The 18,257-nt window shown below is 37.5% G+C and overlaps 1 protein-coding gene across 1 annotated transcript in view; it reads left to right on the top strand.

The window, feature by feature from the left end:
- OSTM1 (osteoclastogenesis associated transmembrane protein 1) overlaps positions 1 to 18,257 on the top strand; it is a 42,148-nt gene that overhangs the window by 19,784 nt on the left and 4,107 nt on the right. The window contains exons 4-5 of the mRNA XM_003986433.6: positions 11,584 to 11,751; positions 13,962 to 14,127. Of these exons, the coding sequence (XP_003986482.3) occupies positions 11,584 to 11,751; positions 13,962 to 14,127 (334 nt within the window). The remainder of the gene's footprint in view (positions 1 to 11,583; positions 11,752 to 13,961; positions 14,128 to 18,257) is intronic.

Below are 18,257 nucleotides of genomic sequence, written 5' to 3'. Positions count from 1 at the left end.
TTTGATGAGGTCCCGGTAGTTTTATTTGCTTTTGTTTCCCTTGCCTCCAGAGACATGTTGAGTAAGAAGCTGCTGCGGCCAAGATCAAAGAGGTTTTTGCCTGCTTTCTCCTCTAGGATTTTGATGGCTTCCTGTCTTACATTTAGGTCTTTCATCCATTTTAAGTTTATTTTTGTGTATGGTGAAAGAAAGTGGTCCAGGTTCATTCTTCTGCATGTTGCTGTCCAGTTTTCCCAGCACCATTTGCTGAAGAGACTGTCTATATTCCATTGGATATTCTTTCCTGCTTTGTCAAAGATTAGTTGGCCATACATTTGTGGGTCCATTTCTGGGTTCTGTATTCTGTTCCATTGATCTGAGTGTCTGTTCTTGTGCCAGTACCATACTGTCTTTCTGATGACAGCTTTGTAGTATAGCTTGAAGTCTGGGATTGTGATGCCTCCTGCTTTGGTTTTCTTTTTCAAGATCACTTTGGTTATTCGGGGTCTTTTCTGGTTCCATACAAATTTTGGGATTGTTTGTTCTAGCTCTGTGAAGAATGCTGTTGTTATTTTGATAGTGATTGCATTGAATATGTAGATTGCTTTGGGTAGTATCGACATTTTAACAATATTTGTTCTTTCTATCCAGGAGCATGGAATCTTTTTTCATTTTTTTGTGTCTTCTTCAGTTTCCTTCATAAACTTTCTATAGTTTTCAGAGTATAGATTTTTCACCTCTTTGGTTAGATTTATTCCTAGCTTTCTATGGTTTTTGGTGCAACTGTAAATGGGATCGATTCCTTGATTTCTCTTTCTGTTGCTTCATTGTTGGTGAATAGGAATGCAACCGATTTCTGTGCATTGATTTTATATCCTGAAACTTTGCTGAATTCACAAATCAGTTTTAGCAATTTTTTGGTGGAATCGTTTGGGTTTTCCATATAGAGTATCATGTCATCTGCGAAGAGTGAAAGTTTGCCCTCCTCCTGGCCGATTTGGATGCCTTTTATTTCTTTGTGTTGTCTGATTGCAGAGGCTAAAGTTTCCAATACTATGTTGACCAAATGGTAATTTTTGTGTACAGTGTTTACCAAGTCTATTTGATCAGTTAGTTACTCTTTGGTTTAAGAGACTAGTGTTCTGATGAATGTTTTAGGAAAATTAGCATTTTGCTGGGATGTTAGTTGCAAATGTTTTATCCTAGTTTGTTGGTTTTTTTTTTTATTGTGTTTTTCTTTTTTGTTACAAAGAAAATTTTAATTTTTATATTATCAGATTTATCAAAAAATTGTAATAGCTTGTAGACTTGGTGTCATATTAGAAGGATTTTCCCACTTTGAGATAATTTTTTAAATTGCTGTAATTTTATGGTTTCATTTTCTGTGTTTAAAATTTTTTTTTTTTAATTTTTTTTTCAACATTTATTTATTTTTGGGACAGAGAGAGACAGAGCATGAATGGGGGAGGGGCAGAGAGAGAGGGAGACACAGAATCGGAAACAGGCTCCAGGCTCTGAGCCATCAGCCCAGAGCCTGACGCGGGGCTCGAACTCACGGACCGTGAGATCATGACCTGGCTGAAGTCGGACGCTTAACCGACTGCGCCACCCAGGCGCCCCTAAAATTTTTTTTTTTTTTAACATTTATTTATTTTTGAGACAGAGACAGAGCATGAACGGGGGAGGGTCAGAGAGAGAGGGAGACACAGAATCGGAAACAGGCTCCAGGCTCTGAGCGGTCAGCACAGAGCCCGATGCGGGGCTTGAATTCATGGACCACGAGATCATGACCTGAGCCGAAGTCGGCCACTTAACCGACTGAGCCACCCAGGCGCCCCTCATTTTTTGTGTTTAAAACATCTTGTCTCTATTTGAAATTTATTTTGGTGTGAGATGCGAGGCATAGGTCATTAGTTTTTCCTGATGGCTTCTTAACTGTCCCAGTTAACTAAATAAATCCGTGAGATGAATATAGAACCAAGTTAAAAAAAAATCAATCATTTTGTGATTTTATTACAATTACATTACATTTTAGATTCATCACTTGGAAAGAATTGGCATGTTTATGGTACTGAGCTTTCCTATCTAGGAATATGGTATATCATCTATTTATTTTATTATGGTAAAATAGAATATAAAATTTACCATGTTACCATTTTTAAGCGTACACTCACATTGTTGTGCAAATATCACCACCAACCATCTCTAGAAGTTTTTCGAACTGCAGGTCTGTACCCATTAAGCAATGATTCTCCATGTCTTCCTCCTCTAGCCTCTGGCAGCCACCTTTATTCTCTATTTTTTTTCATGCCCTCTAGTTGTTTTACTGATTTATTTAAATTTCATATAGGTGTTATACATTTCGGAAGTTTATTCCAAGGTATTATATTATTTTTGGTGCCATTGTGAATGATATCTTTTCTTCCCCTGCTCCAGATTTTCGGTGGTTACTTTCTTTTAAAATGTTTTATTTTGGAATGATTTTAGATTTACAGAAAACTTGCATCGGTAATGCAAAGAATTCCTGTATATTCCTGACCCAGTTTCCCCAAATGTTAACCCTATGTTACCATGGTATATTTGTCAAAACTAGGAAATCAATGTTGGTACATAGCTATTAACTAAATGCCAGACTTTATTGATTTCACCACTTTTCCCACTAATGTCCTTTTTTCTGTTTAAGGATCCATTCCAGGATAACATGTTGCATTTAGTAACAGATTACTCCTTAAAATTTCTATCATATATATAGCTACATTCCCTTTCTTATTCCAAATGCTGTTTTGTGCAGTTTTCCCCTTGAGTTTTCTTTTTTTTTTTTTTTTTTTTTTAAATTTTTTTTTTCAACGTTTATTTTATTTTTGGGACAGAGAGAGACAGAGCATGAACGGGGGAGGGGCAGAGAGAGAGGGAGACACAGAATCCGAAACAGGCTCCAGGCTCTGAGCCATCAGCCCAGAGCCTGACGCGGGGCTCGAACTCACGGACCGCGAGATCGTGACCTGGCTGAAGTCGGACGCTTAACCGACTGCGCCACCCAGGCGCCCCCACCTTGAGTTTTCTTTAGGCTTGTTAAAGGTATGTTCATTTTTGTTGATCATTCTGAAAACCTGTGTTTGGTTTTATTTATTGGTTTCTAGGTTGTTTTTTTTAATGTGTTTATTTTTGCTTTTGCATTTACTCCTCCTATATTTTCTGGTTAATTTTGTCATTTTTTCTAGTTCTTTGAATTGAATGGTCAATGTATTTCTAGCTTTTTTTTTTTGCTCAACAATAAAATAATTTGCAGATTGTAAATTTATAACTTTGGTCTTTCCAATAATAAGATTCTCATATAAAGGCATTGTATTTGCTTTTTATTTCTAAATTTCTAATTTTAATTTTGATTTATTCTTTGACTTAAGAGTTCTTTGGAAGATTATTTTTTTGGGGGCGCCTGGGTGGCTCGGTTGGTTAAGCGTCCAACTTCGGCTCAGGTCATGATCTCACGGTCCGTGAGTTCGAGCCCCGTGTCGAGCTCTGTGCTGACCACTCAGAGCCTGGAGCCTGTTTCAGATTCTGTGTCTCCCTCTCTCTCTGCCCCTCCCCCGTTCATGCTCTGTCTCTCTCTGTCTCAAAAATAAATAAACGTTAAAAAAAAAGTTATTTTTTTTAATAGGAGTGACATGATTTCTTTGGTTTATTTGCATTTGTACATCTCAAGTTTCATTGAAATTGTGACCAGTAAGTATAGCCTGTGTACATTTTGGAACTAATTGAGATATCTTTGTGATGTAATAATCAGTTATTAAAAACCTTTAAAAAATGTTTTATGGGCATTTGAAAAGAATATGTATATAGGATGCAAAGTGATTTTTTTTACTTATTTGTTTATTTACTTTTAGGTCAAATTTGTTAGTATATTATGAAGAATATAAGCAAAGGTGTCATAACAGAGACCTCAAATAACTATCACAAATAAGAGAATGAAATGGTCCACAGGTAGACGATAGGCAGCTGTATTCCACAAGGTGATTCTGGGACCTACATTTCTTGTCCCTTTGTGCTCCCCCCTCGTTTAAGGAGTTGTGTTAGGAGGCTTTCAGCCAGGACCCCATTTAATCCTGTGAGAATGGGAAAAGAAAGAAAGTGAAGGGCAAGGAGTTTCTTTTCAGGAAGTTTCACAGAAATTCCCGTGTCATTTATGTTTTTGTCTCATTGATAAGAATGTAGTCAATAACCATATCTAGCTAGGTGACCAAGTGCCCTGCTGAAACTCAGGCAGGTTCTATTACTTAAATTTCTATGTGTCTATGTATGCTATCCCTAAGTTTCTATATGTGATTTTATTTTGGATGAATTTACCTTGTGCTTGTGAAAGTATTAATTTTATTATTTTGTTGCTGTGTTGTAGGGATTATAAAGGTTTATGAGTTTGATGTCTTTTTAGATTGTATTTTTGTTATGAATATATAAAATATTTATGTAAGATATTTATCTTTATCCAGCTGAATGCTTTTGCCTTGAATTCTACTTTAACACTAATGTTGCCACCCCTGTTGTTTTTTGTTTGCATGTTTCCTATATCTCTGTTTATTTCTTCATTTTTAATCTTTTTTATATAATTAAGAAATATTTCTGATATAAGTAGCATGTATGTATGGATTTTATTTTGTATTTGACATAGAGTCTCTCTTTAATAGAGGAATTTGACCAATTCACATGTATTGTGCTATTATTTTAGGTCTAATTCCTGCCACCCATTTTTCTATTTTCTGGGTTTTTTTTCCTTTCTCTTGACTTTTATTGGAATGACCTGTTTTTCAACTTCTTTTTCTCTATTTGTAATTTAAATTTCATATATCCTATTCTGCCATCATAGTGTTTTTCTTTAACTTTTTAAAGAAGTATATTTGAATTTGTAGTTCTCTATCACAATAGTCTTCCTAGATCAAGATAGAATCCCATATCCCATAATTTATATAAATACTCTGCAATTTAAAACTCATTTTTATTAAATTTGAAATATATCTTTTTCAAAACCCCTTACCTGCCCCAATAATCATTCTATTAGAAGTTATTCATATTTTACTGTTTCTGTGCTTGCTATCCTTTCCAGGCCTTTCTATATCTTTCCCTTTTTTTTTTGAGTTTTGATGTTTGACTAGACTACTACTTTGTTAGAAGGATATGGGAGATGTACTTTCTAAATCTTTGTATGTCTGAAAATGTCCATTTGTTTCCCTTACATGTGAGTAATAGCTTGGCTAGGTTTACGATTCTAGAATCATAATTCTTTTTTCTCAGTTCTCTATGAATTATTCTCCTTTATCTTTAGTGTGTCAGATAGAAATCAATGCCAATTTGAATTGTTTTCATGTATAGGTAATTTTTACTTAGGTTTTCTTTTACTTTGCCCTATCTGACCCTTTCTCTCCTTATAATAGTCCTATTACAGATATACTGAATCTTTTGGGTCTGGTTCCTCTATGCCCCTTATCTTCTTTCTCTTAAGTAAGCTTTCTCGCTTTCTCCCTTTCTCTCTCTCCCTCTCTCTGTCTCTCTCTCTCTCTCTCTCTCTCTCTCTCTGGCTTTTCTTTTTGTGTTCTAGGAGAGGTCCTTGTCTGAATCACTAATTATATCCTCAGTGTTGCATTCTACTTTTCACTGCTTCTATATTAATTTCTTCTGTTGTGAGGTATTTTTTAATTTTCAAGAATTTTTATTGCTCTAATAGGTGCTGTTTTTCTTACTGTTTCAAGAATAAGCTATGTTATTTGCTTTATTCTATTGTAGGTAAACATTGGGAAATACAGATGAAAGAAATCAAAGGCCAGATTATTTGTAAATATCTCTTTACACATATATTTAGTCTCTCACTTTTACTAAATATATACTAGTTTAAAGCAATTATTTTTAATATAGTCTCTTTTACCTTTCAGGACTTCTATTTTTTTCAAGAGGCAGGCTGATTTTATTTTATCTCAGATCTTTGCAGATAAATGTGACAAATGATACGCATTATTTTTTCAGTCTTTTTCTTATGAAAAGATTTAAAACTCACAGAAAAGTTGAAAGAGTGTTACAATGAAGACTCATATCTATCATCTAGATTCAACAATTACCAACTTTTTGTCATATTTTCTTTATATATGTGCAGATATGTTTAGTTTTTTGCTGAAGCATTTTAAATTAAGTTGGAAAAAAATAAGTTGTAGATATGATGACATATTATTTGCTTTTTAAAGAGTTTTCAAGTTTTAATTTTAGAATAATAGTAGATTTAGAACAAAATTACAAAGATAGTACAGAATGTTCTCATATACCCCTCATTCAGTTTCCACTCTGTTAACATCTTTTGTTATAGTACATTTGTCACAACTGAAAAACCAACATTGGTGCATTAGCACTAACTAAACTAGAGTTTGTGTTCGCTAGTTTCTCCAGTAAAGTCCTTCCTTCTCCATCCTGATTTCCAGATTGCATTTAGTTGTTCTGTTTCCTTAAGTGAGTTAGTTTTACTCACAACACTTCTGATGTCCAGTGTGTAGTGATTTTCCCACACCAACAACTAATTCTCTGACACCAACTAGGTGTCCTACAATTCGATTTTGATACTAACTACCTGGAATTAATGTCAGACTCCACAGATTTAAGGGCTCAATCTCACAAGAAGCCCTTATTTCAGATGCCCATCACAAAGTGCCCAGGTTACCTACCCTTGCGTTCGACTTGGCTACAAAGTCAAGGGGTTCCCACAACTTGCCCCCTTTCAAGTTCAATAATTTGCTAAATGACTCACAGAACTCAGGTACACTTTTTACTTATGTTTACTGATTATTACAGAGGATACAAGTCAGAAATAGCCCAAGTGGAAGAGATGTGTAGGCGAAGGTGTGAGGGAGGGGTGTGTGTGCAGGGCTACCATGCCCTGCTGGGGATACCACTCTTCCAGCACATCGCTGTATGCACCAACCCAGAAGCAAGCTCTTGTAACATTGAGGGTTTTGTGTGTGTGTGTGTGTGTGTGTGTGTGTGTGTGTGTGTGTGTGTGTGTGTGTGTGAAGGTTTCATTATGTAGGCATGATTAATTATCTCAGCTACTGGTGATTAACTCAGTCTCCAGCTCCTCTCCCCTCCTCAGAGGTCAGAGGTGGGGCTAAAAGTTCCAACACCCAATCGTGCTTTGGTCTTTCTGGTGACCAGCCTTTAGCCTGAAGCTATGTAGGGACGCCCAGCCACCAGTCATGCATTAACATACAAAAGGCTCTCTTATCACTGGTGCCAGGAACCGGAGACAAAGGCCAAATACCTATTTCCCATCACACCACACTTAGCTCTTGTGGTCTATGACAGTTTCTCAATCTTTCCCTGTTTTTCATGACTGATAATTGTGAGGAGAACTGGCCACATATTTTATAGAATGTCCCCCAGTTTGGGTTTGTCTAATGTTTCTTTCATGGTTACACTGGGACTATGGGTTTTGGGGAAGAACACTACAGAAGTGAAGTGCCTTTCTCATCATATCCTGTCAGAGGTACATGCTGTCACCATGATTTATCCCTGATTATGTTAATCTTGATCACCTGGACAGGGTAGTGTTTTCTAGGTCTCTTTAACTCAAAGTTACCTTTTTCTTCCTCTTTCCATATTCTATTCTTTGGAAGCAAGTTCCTAAGTGACAAGAATGGGGATGGGGAAATTAAGATCTAAGTCCTGGAGGAGTGAGTGCTTAAATTATTTAGAAATCTTCTATAAGGAAGATTTGCCACTTCTTCCACATTTATTTATTTATATCAATATGGACTCATGGACATTTATTTCATACCTGGAGCTGTAATTAATTTTTAAAAGTTCTCTCCTATATGCTGAATGAATTCTTTTTCATTAGGGCATTTATTCTGATGTCTAGGTTTAATTTGCACTTTGAATCACTTTATTTGCTTGTTTTTTTTAAATTTATTTTGTTTTCTTTTTATGTCTAGTGTTAGGCTCATCTTACTTTCTTATGTGCTCATGTGGTCAGTGTGATAAGACGGTTGTACCAGGTTGGGAGGGCTGAAAGAAATCTCTCTCTCCATATAGAGTTTGGTTTCTATAGCTTGACTTTCAGAAATTCCCTCAAGCAGGCACTATGCACTCACTTATTCATTCAACAGATATTTAATGGGCACTGATACGTGCTAGGAGGTAGTGTTCTGGGCACTGAGGATAGAGCAGTAAACAATACAGCTAAGATTTCTGTTCTTCTGAACTATGTCCTAGTAGGGGTAAGACTAATAACAAAGAAATGAGATCATGAAGAGTACTGAGTCCTGGAAAGGGGTGTAGTGTGCTACTTTAGAGAGGGTGGGCAGGGAGTACCTCTGAGTAGGTGAATTTTGAGACAATCTAAATTTTGACATAGAGTCAGCCATGGGAAGAATGCTTCCCTTAGAAGCAAGGATAAAGGCCTTGGGAGAGAGAATGAGCTTGGTATGTGCAAGGAATAAGAAGAAGGCCCGTTTGGCTGGAGCACAGTGAGCATATGTGAATGAGATACGGGGAGATAGGCAGAGGCCAAATCTTGTAGAGCTGTGCAGAACAAAGGAAGAAATATGGACTGAATTCTGAGCACAATGGGAAGCCATTTAAAGCAGGACTGTGACATGATATGAATTGCATGTTAAAATAGTACTCTGGCTGCGCTGTGGAGAAACTCAGTTGAACCTGGGCAAGAACGGAAAGGAGGAACTTGTTTAGGAAGCTGTCACAGGAGAGAGAGATGGTGTGGACTGGGGTCCTGGCTGTAATGTCGAGAAACGCAGATTGGTTCAGAATATATTTTGCAAGTATATCTAACAGGACTTGCTGATAGATTGGGTAATTCCTGAGATTTGTGGTGGCTGATCAGAGAGGGAAGAAGAAGCAGGACTATCCTAGAGTATCCGAGAGTATGATGGGGCCACTAGAAAGACTGGCTGTAAGGGATTGGGGATTAAGAATTCTGTTTTGAACAAGTTAATACAAAATAGCAATTGAACACCTAAGTTGAGATGTCAAATAACGTTATATGTGAACTTGGAGCTCAGGAGAGGTGTGAGCTGGAGATACAGATTTGGCCATCATCAGATCAGGTACAGATGGTGTTTAAAGTCATCAGACCAAATGTGAATGAGTGAAGCTATAGTGATAATAAAGGGGCCCCAAAGAACTCCAGTGTTTTATAGGTAGGGTGTGTGTGTGCATGCGCCCATGTGTTTAAGAGGAGAAGGGAGCCAGCTTGAGAGTGGTGTAGCCGGGGTACAAGAGCACCTGGCTCTGGGGGTCCCAAACAGACCAGGGTCGGCCATTTGCTGCTGACAAAATCCAAAGGCAGAGACACTGATTGGTGATGAAACAGGAAAGGAATTTCTTTCTTTCTTTTTTTTTTTAATTTTTTTTTAACGTTTATTTATTTTTGAGATAGAGAGAGACAGAGCATGAATGGGGGAGGGCCAGAGAGAGGGAGACACAGAATCCGAAACAGGCTCCCGGCTCTGAGCTGTCAGCACAGAGCCCGACGCGGGGCTCGAACTCACAGACCGCGAGATCATGACCTGAGCCGAAGTCGGCCGCCCAACCGACTGAGCCACCCAGGCGCCCCCAAAGGAATTTATTTCTATGAGGCCGATGTCCAGAAGACAGCTGACTAGCATCCCAAAGACTGTCTCCAAAGTGCTGAAAATACTTCCAGGTTTACATAAGGAAAATGTGGGGCAAAGATGGGTGGGTAGTGTAGGCAGGAAGTGAAGGTCAAATTGATCATGATCCTCATCGTCCTGGAGTCAATCATGGGCAGTGTCTTACAGGCTCAGGGCCGCCCTTAATGCTTCAGGGGGTAGTTTAAGTTCCCCTCTGGAGATGCTTTGCCCTCAGGGTCTTCTGCCTGAGCCTAGAGACAAACTGGAAAGAACGCAACTAAAAAGTTTGAGGTCAAAAGGGAAGCAGCCTAATTGGTGACATTGTCTGTGGCAGTGGCTCCGCACTCAGTGCTTGGGCGGGAAAATGGGTTTACATTCCAGACCGGATCCATTTTGGGTAGTAAGCGTTTGCAGGTGGCTTCTCTGAGAACCTGGACTGTCTTGGTGGCTGTGGAAAGGCTCCTTTTTCTGGCTGGGTCTGCAGACAGGGTAGGGTTATTGTTCTAGCCTCTTGCATCTCTAGAGGCCAGTGGATGGCTGGCTGCAGGGAATAGAGGTTCACAAGAGACTGTGGTTCTGGTTAGTTTCTCTGGGACTGGTATAGTAGCTGATATTACAATACAACCTTCCTGTGATGTGAGACTTGCATGTCACCCCTTTGTATTTAAGGTGCTATTCAAGTGCCTGGATTTACTTTTCTTTTCTTGAACCTTGTGAAGAAGTCAGGACTTGGCATGTGCTAGTATCATCCTCTTTCTAGAATCCTACTTCCTCATTCCTTTTAAACACTGTAGGTCTTTTTATTGTTTGGCTATGCCAGCGTTTATTCAGTCAGTTCCTATGTTGATGGAGATTTTTGGTTCAGTATTTTACTATTACAAACATGTCTTTTTTGAGTATTTGTATGACTTTAACAGAAGTGAAATTGCTCTGTCAAAAGATATATGCATTTTAAATTTTCACATAAATGGCTAAATTATACTCCGCCATCAAAGTTCTGTGCTCAATTTTTGATTGAACACATTTAGCGAAATGCACAATTGTTCTGTGAAAAACAGGCCATGTGCTAGTTCTTGTGGCAGAACTAAAGGGAGACTTAGTTTCTCTGTTAAATAGATGGTGGGGGGGGGTAACATTGTGGGGGCTGCATCGGTTTCATTCCTTTAATTGTTTCTTTTCTCTTTCATTCCAATATTCAGTTAATATCATTTCTTCAGGCTACAAGGTAATGAATAAGGGAAGAGAAGGCAAAGATGTGAACTGACTGGTTAGCAAACTTGCTCTTGAAAAGACAAGTGTCAGTCGCGGAAATGGAAAAGATTGAGATTCAGCAACATAATAGCTTATATATTATATCCACTACCTTCATTTTAGGTTATATAATCCTTTGGCATTAGTCCCTTTTTGTTGACTAGAGAGGTCTGGGTTACAAACCTTGACATAAGAGGGTTGAGTGGGGATGTAGTTTTGGTGCCTTTTCCTTCCGCATTAATAAAGTGCCTTCTGTCTCAATGAGGCAGACTTCAGTTTTGAAGTCAGCACAGGGAACGTCATATTTGGTTTATTCTGTGAGAGTAGGATAGATAAGAGCAGCCATATAAATGACCAGATGATTTAAGACATTTGGGGGATTTAGACATTAGTAATTTGGCATCGGAGCTATTGTTCTCAGTTACCAGCGATTAGTGCAGTGGTTTTCAAAATTTAAGGGTAACTAGAAAGTGCGAAAATATTTTGCTATGTGCGTGCTTCTCTAATCCTTGAGACCTATAATACAGGTAGTGGTAGCAATATATTACAGATGATAAAACAGGCTCAGAGTGATTTAGTAACCTGTCTAACATCACACAGCTCAGTACTTTAATTTGCTATAGTGTTTCCTGTCTGCTAGGAGGTCAAATAGCTTATGTTAAAAGAGATGTAATGTTTATTGTGTGTATTAAATGTGCCTTTGATGTTTTAGGTGAGCGTACACAGTCTTATGCAGTTAAGGAATTATTCAGAAGTTTGCAAAAACTGTCGTGAAGCATACAAAACTCTGAGTAGTCTATACAATGAAATGCAAAAAATGAATGAACTTGAAAATAAGGCTGAATCTGGAACACATTTATGCATTGATGTGGAAGATGCAGTAAGTACTTGTGATATGATGCATATTTTGCAGTGTTGTTGATTGTGCCTTCAGTAGTACTATCCCCTTTAGAGGTATATTGGAATCTGTATATGCTGTCTTCAACCCGAAATAACTAGTTATAAAGTAGTAGAGTTTTAGAATATCCTGATCTGTCAAACTAAAATGAACATTAATCAAGTACTTCATAAATGAGTTGACAATTTGGTACGTTTGGTGTTTTAAGGTTGATAATATGTGTCATTTTCAGAGGCATGGGTGTTGTTACATGTTTACATTTCAGTTTCTTGTGTGCTATTGCTGATTCAAGAAGTCTCTGGTGTTGCTACTATGTGTTTCTTTTTTCTTTTCTTTTTTTTTTTTTTGTAAGCTTATATATTTATTTCCAGAGAGAGAACAGCTGAGGGGTGGTAGAGGCAGAGAGGGAGAGAGAATCCCAAGCAGGCTCTGTACTGTCAGCACAGAGCCCAACGCTGGGCTCAGTCTCACAAACTGTGAGATCCTGACTTGAACCGAAATCAAGAGTCAGACGCTTAATTGACTGAGCCACCCAGGTGCCCTGCTACCATGTGTTTCTGAAGCCATTTTTGAATTGCTTCCTATCCCATTGCTTTTATTCTTTATATCTGTTATCAGCTGAAATTTTTAATTTGTTTACTTATTTACAGTCTGTTACCTCTCACTGAAATATAAGCCACATGAGGAAAAGGACCTCCTGTCCTTTTCTGTTTAGTGTCCAGTATTTAGAACAGTGCCAAGCATATAGTAGGCCTTTAGTAATGTATATTGATTAAACGGTTAACAAAAAAGATTTTTCCTCCACTGTATAGTCGGCCTTCATGTGGGGCACCACTAGATGGCGATCATGCCTTTTTATAGGAATATGGTGCCTGAGGGTTGAGGCATCAAAGGAAATAGGAATTACTGGCTAAAAGTAGAGAACTAAAGGTCAGAGTTAATAAACTTAATGGTTGAGAATGATGAATATGAATAGCAGCTCAGAGTGAACTATGGTGGATCAATAATATTCGTGATGGCAAAAAGCATTTATTATCAACTTAAAATGGGTGGGTATACCATGGGGATTTTTATTTTTTTTACTGCTCTTTTTCTAATGTCTGGAAGAGTACCTGCTTCTAGTAGGCTCTCAGTAAATACTAAATATTTATTTTAAGAATAATAGTCTATTTCATCATTTTTAAAATGAAGAAGAAAGATGAGTATTGATTCTCTGACAGAGGTTGGATTACATAGGAAATCAACATGACTGCCTGTTTTTAGAACGTCCTTCTTACAGTAAGCAAAGATTACAGTAAACATACAAAGCACCATTTGCAAACCATATCTCAAAATTCAGGCAAGAACAGTTTTCTACATTAAATTTGATAGTTTCCTTATATCACTTACCATGTTTGACAGAAACTGTGAGCTCAATGAAAATGGGGTATTGCTGCCCCTAAATATATCTGTTTTTAATGTATGATGCTAAATGAAATACTACCTAAAAAAGTTTCCATGATTCATTAGATATTATGGACTTAAACAATTATTTGCCATATGAATCTTTCATAATATCTTAGGTAAGGTACTAAACATTTCATAGATATCATCTCTTGAAGAACAGCTGTATTTACGTATTTAGTTGATGTTTTTATTTTCATTCTAAAAATATTGCAACAAGCTCAGTGAGATTACACATGTAACATAAAAAAAATTTGTTTTTGTGAGCCTTCCCCCCACCCCGTTTTATTGAGATATAATTGACGAATGTAATTGTAATATATTTAAAGTGTTCAACGTGATAATTTGATATACATATACATTGTGAAAGGACTCCCACAGTCGAGTTAATTAACACATCCATCACCTCACATTGTTACTCTTTTAAATCTTCTTTAATGAATGAAGCATGGTCTAACCATATTTCTGTTGATACAAGTTCTCTGAGATCTGTGAAAGGCTGACATTCTTTGGATGGTGTTATGAATTTAGAATATGAAATTTCTGTATGATATAAACTTACACAGTGACTGATTGTAAACTAGCTAATTTCCTGGGCAGAAGAAATTGTCCTCAACTATCAATAGATTTTTTAGGGATGTATATTTAGTTTTAAATTCTGGATGCTGTTATTTTACTAATAAAATAATTGTATGACTTGAAGACAAATTAAATGTAAAACAAAGTAATTTTATTTGCTATCGTTCCAGATGAACATTACTCGAAAACTTTGGAGTCGAACTTTCAATTGTTCTGTCCCTTGCAGTGACACAGTGCCTGTAATTGCTGTTTCTGTATTCATTCTCTTTCTACCCGTTGTCTTCTACCTTAGTAGCTTTCTTCACTCAGAACAAAAGAAACGGAAACTCATTCTACGTAAGTTTTTTTTTACGACTGTTTATTTATTTAACTAAAACCTGTATTTTAAAAACTTAAGCCTGTTTTAGAAATTATGTATACTCTGAAAACTCAAACTGTATTAGACTAAAACAGCTCTCTGCTTCAAATTTTACAGTAAATTCTTACTAATAGGAGAGATGTGTAAGAAGTCTATAAGTACAAATAATCAAAAGTCAACATACAGTATCTTTTCAGATGTTTTAACTGAGAGAGCTAGCTCTGGAATTAGGTAGGCAACAACAGAAGAATAGCAACAAAGGTTTTGCAGACCTGAACGGCCATGGTAGGGAGAGGTGGACAGCTCTCAGGCCCATCAGAGCTGTGGCAGAGCCACCTAGAAAGCCACCTAAAAAGGCAGGGAGAAACTATAGTGAACACACAGACAATTTGTTTATGAATAAATTGGAATTGTAGTTGCAAGGACATTACTTCACATACAGCATGTGCTCACACATATTCCCCATCAAATAGGGCAGAGCAGAAAAAGCACTAACTAGAAGTTCCTATTTGGCTGAAGACGAGTGGTTTCTAAGTCTAGTGGGTTTCTTGTTTATGATCAGAATGAAGGTATGGGCTTATCCCTTAATAATTTTAATTTTTAAAATAGAGAATGTCTTTTGTAGAAAAAAGTTAGGCTTTTTTTTCTCTTAAATATTATTCCTAGTCTAGGAACCTATGATATAAAATTTCTTTCCTTTATAAATTTCTTTCTAGCCTTTCTTCTTCACAATTTATTTAACCTCACTAATATATTTAACTAAAAAAAGCTACTTACAGATCAGCTTGAACTGAATTTGTAATGTCTTGTCACCTTGAAAAGCTAGCTAATAGAGGGGAAAGTCTGTAATATGAATGTATTTGGCAAAGCTTTTCAAAGATTGCTAGCATTCTATAAAATATGTAATAAATGAGTCCTAAAAGCACTTACTTACAGTTTTAACAAAATATTGCAGGGACCTCACTGTTGAGAAACTTTCTTTTTCAAGGCTTAGCGTACTTTTAAAGTTTAGCATCGTATTTGCCTTGCAAATCAGTTTAACTCTGTGGAAGATACTTATTGCTTCTGATCAGGGTTTTTCAAAGTCACTTTCATCCATCTGCTTGTACAAGCCACAAACCTTGTTATCTTTACTTTCTTAATTCTTTTCTTTATTATTTCCCCATTCCCATATTCTCTTCCCTACCTTTTTTCACCCCATCAGCAAGTATTGACAGCTGTACTTCCAAAAATGTATCTTAAATTATCTTTTCTCTACCTCCACTGATAATACCTTAGCCGAAGCCATCGCATCTCTTATCTGCCCTAATGCAGGAGTCCCTTACTTGGTATCCCTGCTTCCATTTTTTGGACCCACAACAATCCATTCTTCATATAGTGGGTAGAGTAATTTTTCAAACACAAATTTTACTATGCTTTTCTCCCACTTGAAACCTTCCTGTGTTCCTGTTGCATCTAGAATAAACTCAAAACATATTTCCAGGGTCTGCTTCCTAAGCTATGTGTGACCTGCCCCTCCCGCCCCATCTACCTTTCTAAACTCACTACACCCTCTCCTTTCTTTGTTCATGATGCTGTATGTAGGCAGACTGGCCTTTTTGCTCCCTTCAAACACCAAACTCATTCACACTGCCCCCTTCCCAAAGCTCTTACACTGGCCCTCTCTACCTTCCTTGACTGGCTCCTTATCATCCAGGTCTTAGGCCAAAGATACTTATTCAAAGATACATTTTATGACCCCCATCCTTAAGACATCCTTCTTTCAGTTCTCCTATATCTATCATCTTTCTTTGATGACACTTTTTAACTTAACTTTTTCATTTATATTCTATCTTATTTGCTCTCCTGACTCAACTGGAGGCTCCATCAGAACAAGGATTTTATCTTGTTCACCACTATATCAGTATCTAGAAAGTACCAGGCCCATATTAGGTGCTCAAATATATTTGTTGGACAAAAGAACGTTTATCTAATGTTAGCATTTCCTAGGGTGTGTTCCTTAAAATAACTAGTCCTGTGAAATTCCTTTTTATGATCTCCATAATGTACCTGAATATAAATTAAAGGTTCTGAGATTATATTCCCAAAACTTGACAGAACTTTTGCATATCACCTGTGGTGTTTCATGTTTATGAATTGATTTATGAATTTAAGGAAATGCTAGTGTAAGCAAACAATTCTTGTGCTGTTATCTCATGGACATTTTTTTTTATGTCACAATTTTATATGCCCCAATTTATTAAGTCCTGTGGTAGGAATTAGCGATTAAAAAAAAAAAAAAAAGGAACAAGGCACAATATGTGCCCTCAAAGAACACACTGACCATAATCCAATTATTACAACAGATGTAGTTAAAGGTATACAGTGTGGTTGGCCCACAGAGAGTAAGACCAACTCTGCATTAGGGCTGTTGGAATTCATCCCTAGATCTCTGGGGTAGAATTTCTCTCCTCTCCTCTCCCCTCCCCTCCCCTCCCCTTCCCTCCCCTCTCCTTTTATATCCCCTGGAGTAGAATTTTGAAGGATATAGGGATTTATTAGAGAATAAGGAAGCAAGGAGGTTGTAGATACATGTACTCATTGGCATTGCACCTGGTTAGTTTAATAAACTTGGTAATTAGTGAGAAACTAGATTATTTCTAGTAATTTTAAACAACATAGGAAGAAACCCTCTTGATTTAGTTTGTCTCCCAAACCCACAGAAGCTTAAGAGTAGACTTCTAGCTTCGGCAGTTTTTTAGGTTAAGTTGCCCTTTAGTTTAGCCTGAAGCAATACACTGGTCCAGAAAGTCATGTTGTCATCTTAGAGTGGTGGTTAGCAGAGACCCTGATGGAAACCAGAACACTGGTTTTCATCCTTGAACACATATCAGAATTGTCTGCAGAGCTTTAAAACAAAACATAAAAACAGATGCCTGGGTCCCATTGCAGACCTTCTGACCACAACCTCTACTCTCATGTTAAAAGCCTCTGAAGTAGAGAGATTCCTAGTTATCCAATGTAAGATACTTTTACTATGGCACAATTGTTTTTCATTTATGGAACATGAGAAACATTCACATTTAACTATAAGCACAAACATTACCAAGCAAAATAGCCATGATTTCCTTTATTAACCCTAATGATTCAGTCCCATTAGCATCATAATCAAAATTGATTGCACATATTTTACTAGCAGCCATATGTATTTGTGTGTCTGTGCACATGTAATATAACTCAATGTAACTTTTTTTTGTAAGCCATTTAAATTTTTTTCAACTTTTTTTTGACAATTTTTTGACATTATAGAATTATTTTAAGAGAAATCTAGATTTGGATTTCTAACTTAGACTTTTTAAAAATTATTTATTTATTTATTTAATATGAAATTAATTGTCAAATTGGTTTCTGTACAACACCCAGTGCTCATCCCAACAGGTGCCCCCCGTCACCCCCCCTCCCCTCCTTCCCACCCCCCCATCAACCCTCAGTTTGTTCTCAGTTTTTAAGAGTCTTGGGGTGCCTGGGTGGCTCAGTTGGTTGAGCGTCCGACTTCAGCTCAGGTCATGATCTCACAGTCTGTGAGTTCGAGTGCCACATCGGACTCTGTGCTGATGGCTCAGAGCCTGGAGCCTGCTTCTGATTCTGTGTCTCCCTCTCTCTCTGCCCCTTCCCTGCTCATGCTCTCTCTCTGTCTCAAAAATAAATAAAAACATTAAGAAAAAAAAATTAAAAAAAAAAAGAATCTCTTATGTTTTGGCTCCCTCCCTCTCTAACCTTTTTTTTTCCTTCCCCTCCCCCATGGTCTTCTGTTAAGTTTCTCAGGATCCACATATTTATTTATTTTTGATAGAGAGCAAGCGAGGTGCAGAGAGAGAGAATCCCAAGCAGAATCCCTCTGTCAGTGCAGAGCCTGATGCAGGGCTTGAACTCACGAACCATGAGATCATGACCTGAGCTGTTGGGGCGCCTGTGTGGCTCAGTTGGTTAAGCATCTGACTTTGGCCCAGGTTATGATCTCACGGTTTGTGAGTTTGAGCCCCATGTCGGACTCTGTGCTGACAGCTCAGAGCCTGGAGTCTGCTTTGGAATCTGACTCCCCCTCTCTCTGTACCCCTCCTGTGTTCAC

The sequence above is a fragment of the Felis catus genome, chromosome B2, assembly GCF_018350175.1.
Source record: "Felis catus isolate Fca126 chromosome B2, F.catus_Fca126_mat1.0, whole genome shotgun sequence".
Classification (NCBI taxonomy): Eukaryota; Metazoa; Chordata; class Mammalia; order Carnivora; family Felidae; genus Felis; species Felis catus.
Note: the sequence above shows the minus strand (reverse complement) of the source record. Positions and strands in the feature narration are given on the sequence as shown.